General features: G+C 35.1%; 1 protein-coding gene and 1 non-coding gene across 4 annotated transcripts in view; one reads left to right on the top strand and one right to left on the bottom strand.

Moving 5' to 3' along the window:
* The window catches only part of ANO3 (anoctamin 3), a 357,402-nt gene that overhangs the window by 90,447 nt on the left and 251,564 nt on the right, over window positions 1-15,391 (bottom strand). For all 3 annotated transcript variants that reach the window (XM_072969684.1, XM_072969685.1, XM_072969686.1), the window contains 4 exons: window positions 10,683-10,727; window positions 5,136-5,267; window positions 4,457-4,563; window positions 1,151-1,206 (listed from right to left, as the gene is read on the bottom strand). In XM_072969684.1, coding sequence (XP_072825785.1) covers window positions 1,151-1,206; window positions 4,457-4,563; window positions 5,136-5,267; window positions 10,683-10,727 — 340 coding nt within the window. The remainder of the gene's footprint in view (window positions 1-1,150; window positions 1,207-4,456; window positions 4,564-5,135; window positions 5,268-10,682; window positions 10,728-15,391) is intronic.
* On the top strand, window positions 12,389-12,461 carry TRNAT-AGU (transfer RNA threonine (anticodon AGU)). The gene has a single exon. It is a non-coding gene; the product is annotated as a tRNA-Thr (tRNA).

The raw sequence follows: 15,391 nt of genomic DNA, 5'->3' as shown, positions 1-15,391 counted from the left end.
CACTTACTAAGTCGTATTTGACTTGGTGTTTAATTTCTCTGAGCACTGTTTCTGCATCTCTACAATGGAAAAATACCTCCCCTCCAAGGTTACTGTCAGATTAAAGGGAAAATCCATGCACTTGTTGCATGAAAACTCTAACATAGTATCTGTTATCATTATTTCTATTCCTAATATAAGAAATACTATGATGCAAGTAATCATTGGAATCTGGCTTCCTGAGCTCAAAACTGTGCTTTTATACTTGACCTTTCTGTGCCTCAATGATCTACCTATATAAAACAGAGTTAATATTAATGTCTATCTCAAAGGGTTGTTGCAAAAATTAAATGAGATAGCCCACTTAAAACCTTTAGTTCAGTGCCAAATAGGAAGTGCTCAATACATTTTATATTTTATGAGTTATATTAGACTGAATTCCTCAGGTATTGGGATTATGTCCCACGAGTCCTCGGCCTTTTTATAAATAGAAGAGTAATGGACTTTGAAAATGCACTCATTAAACCTCTAAAGACCCTGTTCTTAATTTAAAATGCAAAATTGCCTTAAAAAATGTAGTGTGTGTGTGCTGGGGGAGGGTGTCTAAAACTGACTCAAATGTCGTTCATGACACAGCAGCCAGAAGCCACCACAGCACGACCTACTTAAAACTAGAAGAGAGGTAATAACCTAGCAGAAAATCAAGTCAATAGGGGGTATATGTTTTTGGTGTGGGTTTGTCTTCGATTTTCAGGTACCCAAAAGTATCTGGCACAGGCCAGAACCTGTCCTGTTTAGGAGCTGGTTTAAATCCCAGATTGGGTCAAGCACGGAGCTCTGTTGGAGCAGAAGGCTATCTCTGTATAGATACAGAGTGGCTGAGCAGTGTTCATAAGTTCCCTCCAAGGCTGGGATTCCTGATTTGAGGCCAAATGCAGAAGGGCTCTGGAGCACAGGAGCCAATGTGCAGCCATAGATTAAAGTGGAGTCTCAGAAAGGCCCAGGGCCACTCACGGATTGAATTTTCTTGGAAAATGGCAGCCAGATTTAAGCAAAAAATAAAATAAAATAAAATAAAATAAAATAAAATAAAATAAAATAAAATAAAATAAAATAAATCAAGCACTGATCAGAAGAAACATTTTTAATGGAAATTATATTTCAAAATTACCTCATGCGGGGGGAAAGCTGCTATATATGAGCCATTGTTTATAAGTTTACAGATACCTGGAAAGAGAAGAAAAGTTTCTGGGTTAGTTTAATTGAAGAATTCCCTCTGAAGCAATATACATACATACACTTGGAATAATAAATTATTTTGAAAACAAATAACCCAAATGACTTCCACAGCCACATCACCTAAGAGGACAGTGAGGTTGTGAAAGAGACTGATCTTGAGTCTAATAATTATGTCCTTATAACATTAATAAGCGGAGGTTTGCAAGGTTCCAACATATGGCACTTTCTCATATCATGAAATACGGGCATTTTAATACTCATTTATTTGGGGGCACATGAGACAGGAACAACTTTTTTTCCCCTCAAAATAACAAAATTTGGTCAAAGAAGCAGAGGAATTCCTCACCCCTAAAATGTCTCAAAAAGGTATCAGTACTGAGAAATCTTTAATTCTTTAATGTTGATCCAAAGAGACATAAATATGGGACATTTCTTAAAATCTTCATTTCAGTGAGAGTGTAGTGAAATGGACACTCTTATAGTCCTGGTGAGATTAGATATTGGGAAAACTCTTCTAGAGAGCAAGTTTTGTGCAATATTATTCGTTCTAGTAAAGAATTAAAAATAACTGTACATCCAAAATTGGGGAATTGTTTCATTATTACGGTATAGTCAATTATATCAGGTGCTTGGGAAATGAGTGTGATTTGATGACCGTTTATAATAGGATATTGTACAGCTATTTAAAATGTTTTCAGATATACTAATGGGCTTGAGAAAATACTCATAGTGGTAATATAAAAATGATAGAAAGTTGTAAACACTGCATGGTTCTAATTATGATATATATGATATACTTGTGAATGAAAAATAACCGCAAATCATATCAGTAAATAATGAATGCTGAAGCCATCAAGTCATCAGTGGCTGCTCCCCTACCCCCATCCCCAGTGAAGACAAGCCTGCAGGCCAGCCTCTGCAGCCGCTCACAATGGTGCAATCTGAGGGCACTCAGAATAAGAAAGGGCAGGATACTGGCCCTAGATAGCTAAGTGCTGGTCAAAGAAATGAATTCAATGAGCCCAAATGTTTGCTTCCTTCCATGCACAGAAAAGCACTAAATTCTTTAATTTGAGATGCCTGGTTTTCTTTAGTTAACAAGTAATCTTTTCATGTTCCAACTACCTGGTCTTTGTTGTAAAGTATCCTAGCTCCTCTCCTACCTCTTTGGAGCAGTCCCTCCAAGCGATCTGAGAGGCTGTCATCCCGGGCTCAAGGGGTTCGAGTCCTCAGAAATGTATGCCAAATAAAACATAACTCTAAACTTCTAGGCTGTGCATTTATTTCAGTCGACATTTGTGATATCATATGTATCACATATATCATGTATATATACAGTATTAATTTTAACAGTGACAATTGAATGTAGGGATTTTTAATTTTTTTTTTTTACTCTTTTGTGTTTGCTGCACGTTCCACAAAAGGCATGGTATCTTTACAATCATTTAAATGTCAATTTCATTTTGAAAGACTACATAAGCACATAGTGCTATCATTTACATACATTATTAGTTTACATTCTGGACTTCTCTATTTTTATCTCTTGTTTAGAAAACTTCTGATTAAGTATCAAAGTTTTATAAAAATTTAGTGTTTAAATTATTTTGACTGTTCAAGAATAAATGAATTATTAATCAGAAGAGAACCAAAGTCTGAACATTCCTCTTCAAAAAAATGAATGACTGAAAACACGGTTCCTTTTACTAATATGGCATTCTATTTTAAGGCAAATCAGTGGATATTGGTCTAAGTTTCCACTGGCTATCACCTTTTTTTCTTTAAAGGATTTTAGGACATGACTGACATTTTATCTCTTCTGTTATCTTGTATTCTTCACCCCAACAAAAGGCAAGATCCTTTGTTACCCATTGTTATCTGCTCTGCTCCGTGTAAACTTTGCAACTATACGTAATTTTCCTACGTGAAACTTTTTCAATTTTCATTTGCATCTGACACGCAGCAGCATACTGCTAAATATTAAAACAACATAGACATTTAGAAAGTTAAAATTAGCTCTTAACTTCACCTTCCAGAGATAGTCTCTAAAAAGTTTCATATATATTCTAGAATTTTTTTCCTTTTCATTTGTCTATGCTTATGAAATGGGATTGGTTATATTAGACTTAGTTTTGTAAATTATTTTTTTTCTACTTAATAATGCACTATGGTATCTTTCAAAATCAGTAAATAGAGAACTAATACTAATTTTCAATCTCTATGAGTAAAGGGTCCATGTCATATACTTTCTATAATATATAGCGTATAATAGATGCTCAATAAATTTGAATTAAGAGTGAATAAAATCATGTAATGTTTAATGGATGCATTATGTGGATATAACCTAACTTATTTGTCAGTTCTTAATGATGGATAGTTAAAGTATCTCCAGTATTATTCTCTTTTATTCTTTGCTTACAAAGCTACAATGAACAAATTTCTCCATATATTGTATTCAAACGATAACACTGGGATAAATTTCAAGAAATAAAATTTGTTTCAAAGTTTTCGGACATTTCATATTTTGATAATGTCGACTGAAATACATGCACAGCCTAAAAGTTAAGAGTTATGTTTTATTTGGCAAGAGGACTCGAGCCAGGATGACAGCCTCTCAGATCTCTCAGAGGGAATGCTCAGAAGAGGTAGGGGAGGAGCTAGGATATGTAGGAGCTTTACAACAAAGACCAGGTAGTTGGAACAATAAAAGATTGCTTGTTATCTAAAGAAAACCAGGCATCTCAAGTTAAAGAATTTAGTGCGTTTCTATATATGGGAGGAAGCAAACATTTGGGCTCACTGAATTCATTCCTTTGACAAGCACGTAGCTATCTAGGGCCAGTATCCTGTCCCTTCTTATTCTGAGTCCACTCAGGGTGCACCGCTGTGAGTGGCTGCAGAGGCTGGGCTGTAGGCCTGTCCTCACTGGGGGGTGGCGGCAGCCGCTGAGGACTTGGTTTCAGCATTCTTTGTTTACTGATATGCTTGCAGTATTTTCACTCACGTTGCAGTATTTTCGTTCACAATACATATGGTCCAATGCCCTTGAAAAAAAGGTTTTTGTGTGTGTGTTTTATTATCTTTTTATCAAAAAGGTGAAAAATAGAATGTTTACAGTTTGTTCAATGCATTATATCTTCACATGTAACACATGAAGGCAAAGCTTCAGTTGTTAAAAAATATTTCTGAGTATACTTAGTAACAGTAAATACCACTTTGTGGTTTTAATTAGTGCTCTTACCCACTTTTGATATTCCATTTTCATATTTGGTGTGCTGCAGCATGTGGTAGACGATCCTGCTTCGAGTCGCGTTGCTGAAGAAGGTGTCTTTGTTGTTTATTATGAAGCTGGCGAGATAAGGGGATCGGATTTAATACTCAGCGCAGACCACAGAATCCAGCAACAGTTACAAGTTCCTGGGTCGTCATCTACGTGTTTTCTCCATTCAAACGAATGCATGTGAAGTACAGCAAATCAGAAGAAAAACTATCATCTTAAAAAAAAAACCACTTGGCAGAGAAAAAAGTACACACATAAATAATATAAGGCATTATCAAATACTCATTTCAGTATCTTTCAGCTTTTAAGGGAGTCTAGATGTCCGCCTGCTTGTTGTTTGGCATGGAACAAGGAGAGAACAGATTTCCCATTGGCTCCCATAAATTCTGTACTACCTTAAGTAATATGGTTCCAAATAGAACACGTTAAAAATTGATGTCATCCCCTCATACTGCACTTTCCGAGCTAGCTTATCTCGTTTTCAGTACTTTAGGGATCAGCGATGTTTCTCCCTTCCCCTTCACGTTCTATACTGTCTCCATGTAGAAAGAGTTGCAAGGAGTAAACATGAGAGCCAGTAACAGAAAGAGCAAAAGGATGATTTCAAGAAGTGGTGGGAAAAAAAGAGATGGGGACTCACTGGTGAATCCGTGCGCGGCTGAAGGGGCCGGTATAGCAGTCTGACTCCTCCAGGTCTGGGAAAGCTGACTTGTCCAGAACCATTGGGTTTTGGGACATCCATTTTTTGATTCTTCTAAAATACTTCTGCACCCTGGAACAAAGTCATATTTTACAATTGAATTAGGTTGCTTTCCAGGGCCATGCCTACTTTCCGCCGCCGTTCTTAAAAAGAGTTCCCAAAAGACATACACCCACACTCACACCCACACAACATGCATTACTCCTGTTCGCAAGCAGAAGACATAAATTCTCAAATAAACCAAATCTTGCATTTACTTAAACTCTTTCAGGGCAACTAGGTTATCCTTGTAAGAGAAATTTGGTGGAAAATGTTAAAAAAAAATCATCATACACAAAGATGGAGTAGGAAAGAGCATAAAAAAATGAAACTAGCAAGATATATTAAAGTTGTGTGTGTATATATGTTTATCTGTGTGTCTATATATGTGTAGCTACAGACCGCTTAAAAAAAATCTACAGCAATGTGGCTTCTCAAAACCGAAGATGGAAAAGAAAGAAAAGGCTACAACACACTAATTTAGCAGCACTGGGAGCCACGGGGGCTGATGGAAAACAGCTAGGGTTTTGGGGTCAAGAAAAATTGGATTCAAAGGCAGCTCTGCCTTACAGTAGCTGTGGGAACTTGTACAAGTTATTTAACTTCTTGCCTAGTTTTCCTCACTCATACAATAAAAATAATAATAGTGACCTTGCTGGAGAATTGTGAGTTGGTGCTTTACTTTAAACCTGATTATTAACAATAAGGCAAGTTCCCTTGGCAGTACTTTAAAGACTTTAATGGGCAGATAAATCACTTGAAGACCCTGTTAAAATGCAGATGCTAATTCAGTTGACCTCCTGTGGGGTCTGGGATTCTGCATTTCTAATTAGTTTCTGGGGAGGGGGTGGGCTGATGGTGCTTTGACTGATGGATTTAGCATAGACACTGGATAGATAAGTATTAGAACACTGTTTCAGAAAATCTCACATCAGGATACTTTGGCCTCAGCTTTAGAGTACAGTCATCACCCTGTTCTATGGGTATATATACTGACTTGAATCATTTTTTTTTCCAAAAGACAAAAAAGAAAGCAAAAGAGATACTGACTCCAGAGACTGATTCTGAAAATTAAATTCTGAGCTGCTGTAATAACAGCTGTGTTTACTTTAAAAATGTGTTATATCTATATACTATTTATGAGGTTCTATCTTTGGCAATTTTTGGCTCCTTCTGCAATAGAGAAGTCAAAGTAGCAGGACAGAATACTTTCCTAGACAAGTACAATGTATCTGAATATTTCTTTGGCCAACTCTGCTTCAACTTTAAAAAACTAATTCAGTACCCCAATGTGCACGCAGTGATTGTACCTTAGAAATCACTTTAGTCAAGTCTATTCACGGTAAAATTACTACGTATAATTTGAAACAAGCATAAGTCTTAATGTAAAGTTTAGCATGTGAGAAGAGTTTTGACCTTTTCTTTGCCAAGTAAGGTTATCATTTTGTTGCCAAGTCATTTTTGGTTTTAGAGGGTCCAGAGTGTTTCTTTCTAGCCTAAAATAATAAATGAGCATTATCTGAAGTGTTCATTTTTCCTCCTCTTATTACAAAGAAAGCCTCTGAAATCACAGAATATCAGCATATTCCAGCAACTAGTGCATAGTCTGTAAAAACACTGAATGGATTAGATAGCAATTCTCAAGCTGTTCAAATTTAGCCTAGTGAAGAGAACAATGGGGTAGGACTTGGAAGATGAATTTGTGGGTCATTGAAATTGAACCAAACATTTCCGATCTTTGAGCTTTAGGTTCCTCACATGTAAAGAAAGCCTACTTCATTAGGTGGTGAGGAGGAGCCAACAAAAGCTAGCATCTGATGGCATTTAGAAAATGCTGATGAGGCACAGAACCCACGGGCCTTTTATCTCTGACAAGATAACAAACATACTAGAAATAAATGTGAATTTAAATAAATTAAAGACATGAGATAAAATGATTTTTAAATCATCATTGACCTTTTACAGAAAGATAAACAATTTTATCAGTTTAGACATTTTACACACTCTTAAGAAGGAATGAATGATGTTTGATGATGAAATGTGGTCAGGCTTGTGAGTGGAAAATACTGCAAACCATATCAGTAAACAAACAATGCTGTAACCATCACGTCATCAGTGGCTACCGCCACTGGCCAGTGAAGACAAGCCTGCAGCCCGGCCTCTGCAGCCACTCACAGCGGTGTATCCTGAGTGGACTCAGAATAAGAAAGGACAGGATACTGGCCCTAGATAGCTAGGTGCTTGTCAAAGGAATGAATTCAGTGAGCCCAAATGTTTGCTTCCTCCCATACATAGAAAAGCACTAAATTCTTTAACCTCAGATGCCTGTTTTTTCTTTAGATAACAAGTAATCTTTAATGTTCCAACTACCTGGTTTTCCTCATAAAACTCTTATATATCCTAGCTCCTCCCTTACCTCTTTGGAGCAGTCCCTCAGAGCACTCCGAGAGGCTGTCATCTAATCCTGGCTCGAAGGGGTCTGAGTCCTCAGAAATGTCCGCCAAATAAAACATAACTCTCAACTTTTAGGCTGTGCATTTATTTCAGTGGACAGGCTGAATCTGAATTACAGGATGCAATGATCTAGCTTATTACTTAATGTATTTGATTCTCCTTCGGTTTTCTCATCACTTAAATGAAGGGATATTCTGATAGTTAAATAGGTAATGCCAGATATCACAGTGCCAAGAACAAAGTAAGTACTCGGTAAATGTTTATGATAACAACAAGGCAAAGAGGCGTCACTACTTCTACAACTACCACTACCACCACCATGCCATCAATGGAACCTAACGGATTATCTAACTTCTACCAAACCTTTATCATGTTAGCCATCTTGCAAACTCAAGATTTTAAGGCATTCAGTGAGGATGACTTCTAACAGAGCTTTAATTTCCTTTGTCAAAATCAGTGGAAAGGGAACAATTCAATAGAAATCGAAAAGAAGTCTGGATTAAAACATCAACAGAACTTGGTCAGAGCACAGACTCTACCACCCCAGATGCGACAGTTGGGGGACTGAGGTGTGGGGTGGTGAGAAGGTAGTGATAATGGAGTCATTTATTTCCCCTGAGCTACAAAAACAGTTACTCTTTGTTCTGCCTTCCCGAAGGGTCATGATGAAGATGTTTTGATAATTGAATATGAAGGTGCTTTGTAAACAAATGATAGATTTCCTATCCACCTGCCTGGAGAAATGATAATCTTCAAAAGTTGGATAGTTGCCTATACATATTTATCTCCTAATGTTTACTCATCCATGCACAAAACATCTTTCCCACTTCAAGAAAGGGAAAGCACAAATGAAATCTGAGGAATCTAAGGGCACATATTTGACTTTTTTTGCCTTTTCCAATTGTCTACAAATTGGGTTTTATAATTTTATAACAATGATGACCACACACAAAACATTATACTTTTCTTTTCCAAAGGTCAAGTTTAAAAAAAAAATCAAAATAACTCATTTCCTTAATTGAAAGTATGAACTCAGGCAAATAACATGATACTCATTTTTCAGTTTAATGTCATATAATTTTATAAATGCCTTTCCTATTTATCTGTTACTCACCCCATATGCATCCACAAACTCAAAGAACAAAGAATACTACTTGCAATACATAAATTGTAAAGCTGTAGGCTATAGTAACGTTTAAGACACATTAACAATCATTTGGAATAACTGATAACCTTATTTTCATTTCATAAAATTAAACAGAAAATAATAATAAACACAAAAGGTAATAAAAAATATTATGACACACAATACAGTGGTCATTTTTCTAGTTTACTTTTGCTTGACCAAAATAGAAAAAAAAAAAAACTTTCTTCCACTATTAAGAATGTTTCTTTAGGATTTAGTATACACATGTTTATCAGGAATTCTAAGCACACATTTAATCTAAAACTAAATTATGACAGGACTACATAGACATTTGTTGCCATTTTAATATACAGGACTTTATCCTTCTGCAAGTCTCTGAAAGGAAGATGTCTGTATACAGAAAACCCATTAATCACACAGTGGCAAAATCTCACTAATGTTACAGAACACATGGAAGCAAACCCAAGCACATATTATCAACACATCCAATATTGAACAGGCACATGTAGAGAAAAACATGAAAAATCTGCAGTTGTAAATTTATATATCATAATATTCCAGCAAATTTGACCTTATTATGCAAAAATAACTTTGGAAATTTGCTATATAGACCAGGAAAAAATAGGCACAAGGGAAATGATGAAAACTCACTGTATATCTGAGCATGTTCACCTGACAAAAAGAACAACCTGACCTGGCTGAGGGAGGTCATTAATTGTTTAAAGAGTCATTTCGGTACTAATTCCCTTAGCATTCATTCAAATTCCAAGTTTTCCCCCCAATTTACTTTTCTTATCATCTATTCCTACCATACCTAAATTTAATGTTTAAAAGAGTACAAGATTCTCCTATTGTAGATTGTAATTCTAGAATTCAAAAATTTCCTGTTCTAAAGTTCTAAATTATATTCAGCCATTTCCTTTGGTAAAGGAACTAGATTTATGAAATTCCTTCCTAAAATGGTCAGATATTTATTTACACTATATATTTTTTTCTAATTTTTGTGTCATTCTGACTTGCGATATCCTGTAGCGTTATTCAATAGGGCCTACTCTACCACATTCACATTGTTTTTGTTACTTGATTCTTTTGCGATGAGCAGAAAAACAGCCAAGTGTTAGGAGCCCTTTGTTTTAGGGTTCTTTAAATGGAAGCTCATTTCTTCCAGTGAAACAGGGCCAAGGCAATTCAAGAAGGAAGGTTTCTTCTGTGTCAGGGTTGTGTTTTAATGAATTCCTTTGCCATAGCTACTGTTACCACAATAGGTAAAGGGATGTTGTTTTGAGATAAAGCTCTTGAAAATAAATTTGCTTTCAATACTGGCTATAAGAGAAGCAGCTTCAGCTGGTGGAACAAAAGTAGGTCCATGATACAAAAGATGCTGTATGGCCTTGGTTACCCACTTCATCTCACTCTGGATGCTAGTCTTTCTTTTACCAGCTCATCAAGGAGAGTTTTGGATTAAATGATCCAGAAGGCCTCTGCTGAATCTACTGTTCAGTGTCTCTCGTGGGTCATCATTTACCCATCAATCCTGGTTTTAAAACTGTTTTTAAAATTTAAATCTCCGAAAACACTAACTTTCAATTAAAATCCTTCTTCCCTTTGTTCCATAACATTATATCAAGAAAGGATTGTAGGAACGGCAATGGTAAATTGAAAAAAGAGATAATCAGATTTTAAACATTGTCGAATTTGGTGTTAAGTCATGTTCTAAATCTCCTGAACAAATAAAGTTTTTCTTCCTAAAATTTACGACTGCTGATATCAGTAACCAAATGCATTCTTTTTATTTTTTTTCCCAAATGACAAATTGGTCTTAAACAAATTACACATCACCCACTAACCTGCCCATTGATTTGTTCCTCCGGTCAGTGTAATAGCATTTTTTCCTGAAAAATAATAGAAATTAGCTGAGGAAAGTCATATGAAAAATTATACTGAGCATTTTAATACTACAACTTACACATGCTAAAGACAGACATGATATAAGCCAGTATAACAGGAACAACTCTGAATTTGTATTGTTTTAATTTCAGAAGCTAAGTTACTAGTAACAAAGACACAGACACTTTCATAAATCAGTAGATGACTTTTGAATATTGATTTTTAATTCTTTTTTGGGAAGTCTAACTTCTGCTACATAATTCATATTAACTAGATCATTTGCTTATATGGTATATGAAGTTATCTGTCCATCCATCCACTCATCCATCCATCTATCTAAACAGATACGTAATAAATACTTCTGATTTTGCAAAGAATGGGAAGTTATAACCACTGAAAATTTAGAGGAAAAAAAGAGGGTCTCTACCCTCAAAGAGTTACTTTATAGTTGAGGAGACAAGTGATTGTTATAGTAAAGTGTGATAATGCAGGAAAGCAGAGAGGGCTATGGAAGTACCTAGCAAGGGATCTCAACTGGTTTTTGTAGATGGAGAAGAAAGGAGACAGGGAAGCATTCCCAGAGAATGTGTTATCTGTACTGAATCTTGAAGCATGAGTGGGAGTAGTCCTGTGAATAAAACACTTAGGACATGACATTTTAGATAGAGCTAGCAGCATATGAAATGGTTATGGGAGCAAGACTAAACCTTGTAATATTCAGGGAATGTCGACTAATTTGGTAATTGCTGGAGTATAAGTTCCAAGTTGAGGATAATGATAAAAGAGGTGAGGGGATGATGAACAAGGGACAGATGATGAGGGATCTTACTTCTGATGCTAAGGTTTTTGGGTGAAAAGCTATGGGAAGATATTCAGTGTTTTAAGTAAGTGTGTAGCATTCTGATTCTAGAGAAACTAAATAGTCTAGTGACAGAGGTTAATTCACCTCCTAAAAGATTCTCACTAAACCCACATCTTGGAGCTCAAGAATCTCATTCTCTGCCTTGTACAATGCCTCTTTATCCCCACCCACCAAAACCCATTTCAGAGAATCAGAAAACTCCATGCTGTGATATTTATAAAGCAGGGTTGAGATTTAGTCCTGTGTTATTAACTGCTTAGAACACCTGAAAACCTTCTGAGCTACCATATTTCATTGCCATCACCAGCCATGTTACTAGAAAATAATTTCTAAGTTATCCCTTTCGTACTCCAACACTAAATTTAAATATGGAGTTTCAAGGGTTGCATGTCTATCACACTTTAAATATCATCGTCTTCATTTTCTCAAACATACACAAGTTTGTGTGCATACATCATTCAATCCCTATTGGACTGAAAATCTATCTCTCTGAATCTTCTCTATCTGGGCTGTCTTGCACTATTTACCCCATAATTACATAACATCATTATATAACTGTTCACTGACTATCTTCTATAGGAGACTGGGTTTCTTGAAGGCAGTAGTTTCATTTCATCAACTTTGTTTACTGTATACTTGGTACATTCTTTGGTAAACAGTAAGCATTCTGATGGCTGATGAAAAAATTAATGAGCTTTTGTTTAATTTACAGTTGCATTTATTTCCTTCAGTGCCTGAGGGCACTTTGAATTTAATAAACACTTACTAAATAAGGTATCTCTTCTAAAAACTATAAATGGAGGGGGAGGCCATAGCTCAGTGGTAGAGTGTATGCCTAGTATGCATGAGGTCCTGGGTTCAATCCCCAGTACCTCCATCAAAAAATAAATAAATAAACCTAATTACCCTCCCCCACCAAAAAAACCAACCAAACAAAAAAGAACAGCATAAAAACTATAAATATAGAAATTGGTTTAAAGTAATTTTCAGTATCAAAAAATCTAGGAATGTGATTAAGAGGACATAAAGGTTATAGTTATAATTTTCAGTTGTGGATATGGTAAGGAATATTATAAAAGCATGAGGCAATATTTGGATAAAATATTATTCTCTATTTTTAGTGCTGTTAGCTTGAAATATTTCTCTTAAACATTTTTTATTTTGAAGTGCTTTGGAAGAAATAAAGAGCAAGTGAAGGAAGAAAGTCATACAAGATGAACACATATCCTTAGATCACTTATACTATAAGAACAAATAAAAATTAAAATGAGAGACTCTATTTTCCCAATTAACTAATTACCAGTCAAATCTAGGGTGAACTATGTGTGACAATTAGTGCTGTCGAGTCTTCTTACTTGAGGACTGTTTATTGTTTATTCTGAGGACATGTGTGTAGTGGGTGTCTGCTTGGCTATATAAAAGGGTGAGATTTCTTTCTGCCTTTGCAATCTCATAGCAAATTGCCTGTGATGCCTGTCCCATTCTGATTTAATGCTTACTCGGTAACAAAGGGATTATCTCTACCTTAGTGGAGACATTTTCTAGGTTGGGAATAATTTTGTTTTTAATTATATTTCCCCAAAATATACAAGTGTACCCTTAATCCATGAAGTCAACAATAACCTGCAGTTCTCCTTAGTTCTTCTGCATAAAGGAGCCTCTAGAACCAAATTATTTCCTACTCACAATCTTCATTCCATTATTTGTCAACTGTATATTGTTCATCAACAGAGCTGTCTTTATTTTTCCTGTAATTTTTCACTTGAAAAATTCTTCTATTTTACATCTTGCATCGAGACAACATTTATCTGCCTACCTACCTACATACCTAGTACAACAACTGCTCAAAATTATGAGTAAATAATTATCTCAATCACTGTTTCCAACCAGTTTTTCACATAGCCAGTGGCTGGCAACATGTGGAGATGTCTGTGGGGCCAAGTGAGAAGGAAAGTCATGTGAGTGAGACTCTGGGTCCCTGCTCCTTGTCAAGAAGAGCTACTGTACCTTTATCTCTTCTACATATTGGGCTCCCTGTATGTTATTAAGTTATTTTATTTTTGAGTGTGGTATCCTTTGCATTTAAAAGTGATCTAAATTTAATCCCAATTGTGATAAAAGACTGTTCTTAGTATTTAAAAAATATTCTCCCCAAATTTGTCACGATTAAAATATTTGTGGGAGCAGGGGTTGGAGGAAAGATGAGAGGTTGACCCTCTCTTGGAACTCAATTTAAGGAGCTACAGGATGACTGAGTCATCTTAAAATATGTTTGACCATTTTAATGTGACAGAAGGGTAAGAATAAATAGGAATCACCTTTGAATCAAAAGGAAAATAATGAAAAGTGGAAATTGTTATTTCTGGACTATAGAAGACATAGGCTAAGTCCCCCCTGATAGGATAAAAACTAGAAAATGTGGGCTATTTTAATTCTCTGAATTTTTCTTGGTTGGTTTCAAAACATCAAGTTCAATATGCAGGTTATATTTACTTTGGAAGAAGAATCAAGAAAAGAATAGCTGGAAAGTTTAGGTATATAAAGTTCTACACATACAGTATATTCAAGCAGAAAATTTAGATAAAATGTTAAAGATTCATGTTCATACAATAAGTTAGCAGAAACCTTTTGCAAAAAGGGTTATACATCTAACAGTATTTTTCTGAATAAATTTTCAATTTTTCTTTGTGGAGTGTAATGTATAGGTTTCAACACTGAATAAGTATACGGAATAGCTGAGCATAGGTAAATTTTTATGCATAAGTCCTTAAAAAAATCTTGTCCTGAAAAGAGATATGCAAGATTCTATTTAAGTTCTTTGCTATTCTTGTATATTTTAATTTTCAGACAATATAAATCTATTTAAGACAATTATTTATTCCTAAATGTGTTAAGTGTTGACATTTGGAAACTGAATTAGCAATCATGAAAACACTTTGCCACTTAGTTTATGCTTGAAGAGCATTCTCTTTTTATGAGCTAACTGCCATCCTAAATTTCAGTTACCTTATAAATAAATCAGAAGTTAGTTACTAAGGAGTTAGTTAATGTTACATGTATTAATTAAACTGATCGGGAAAAGATGTTCCAAAAGAACTTTATGTTCCAGCATTTCTCAAACTGTTTTCCCAAGAACATCAGCATATTAAGATTAAAAAAAAAATCCATCATCAGATAGAAATTAAGGAAAGGCTGCTCTGTTGGAATTTACAAAAAATATATAAGAGTTATTAAAATATTAAAATCTCCAAGACAATATTTTTTTTACCAACTATAACAGAATCACTTGGGATGCTTGTTAAAAAAACATATATACCCAACCCTATCCCAGACCTAATATACCAGAATCTCTGGGTATGGGTTCCAGGAACTTGCATTTTTACAGTTTCTCGTGATTCTGATGCTCTCTGAAGACTGAGAACCATTTCTCTATAAATTCCTATAGTAAATAAGCTTATTGTTTAATTTAGAAATTCAGAAACATATTTGGCCACAGAATATTTTTCTCTTACATCTTTTGAAACCAGTATTCCTTTGACAATATTTCTGACACATAAATTTTCTTTGAAAAACAAGCTGTATATTTTCTAATTTTTATATTTTAAATCAAAAGAATCCCAGTATCATTTTCCAAAAGTTTCAGTAATGTGGCCATTGGAACCATTATTTTGAAAAAATATTATAAGGAAGAAATTTCAGCCACAACATCAATAAAAAGAGATAGTAACTGCATACATTCCATGTTTTTCATATTTCTTTCTTTGGATGTATCAGAACTCTTCTTTGAAATGCAATCTTACTAGAAAA

This window comes from Vicugna pacos, chromosome 10 (assembly GCF_048564905.1).
Source record: "Vicugna pacos chromosome 10, VicPac4, whole genome shotgun sequence".
NCBI lineage: Eukaryota > Metazoa > Chordata > Mammalia > Artiodactyla > Camelidae > Vicugna > Vicugna pacos.
Note: the sequence above shows the minus strand (reverse complement) of the source record. Positions and strands in the feature narration are given on the sequence as shown.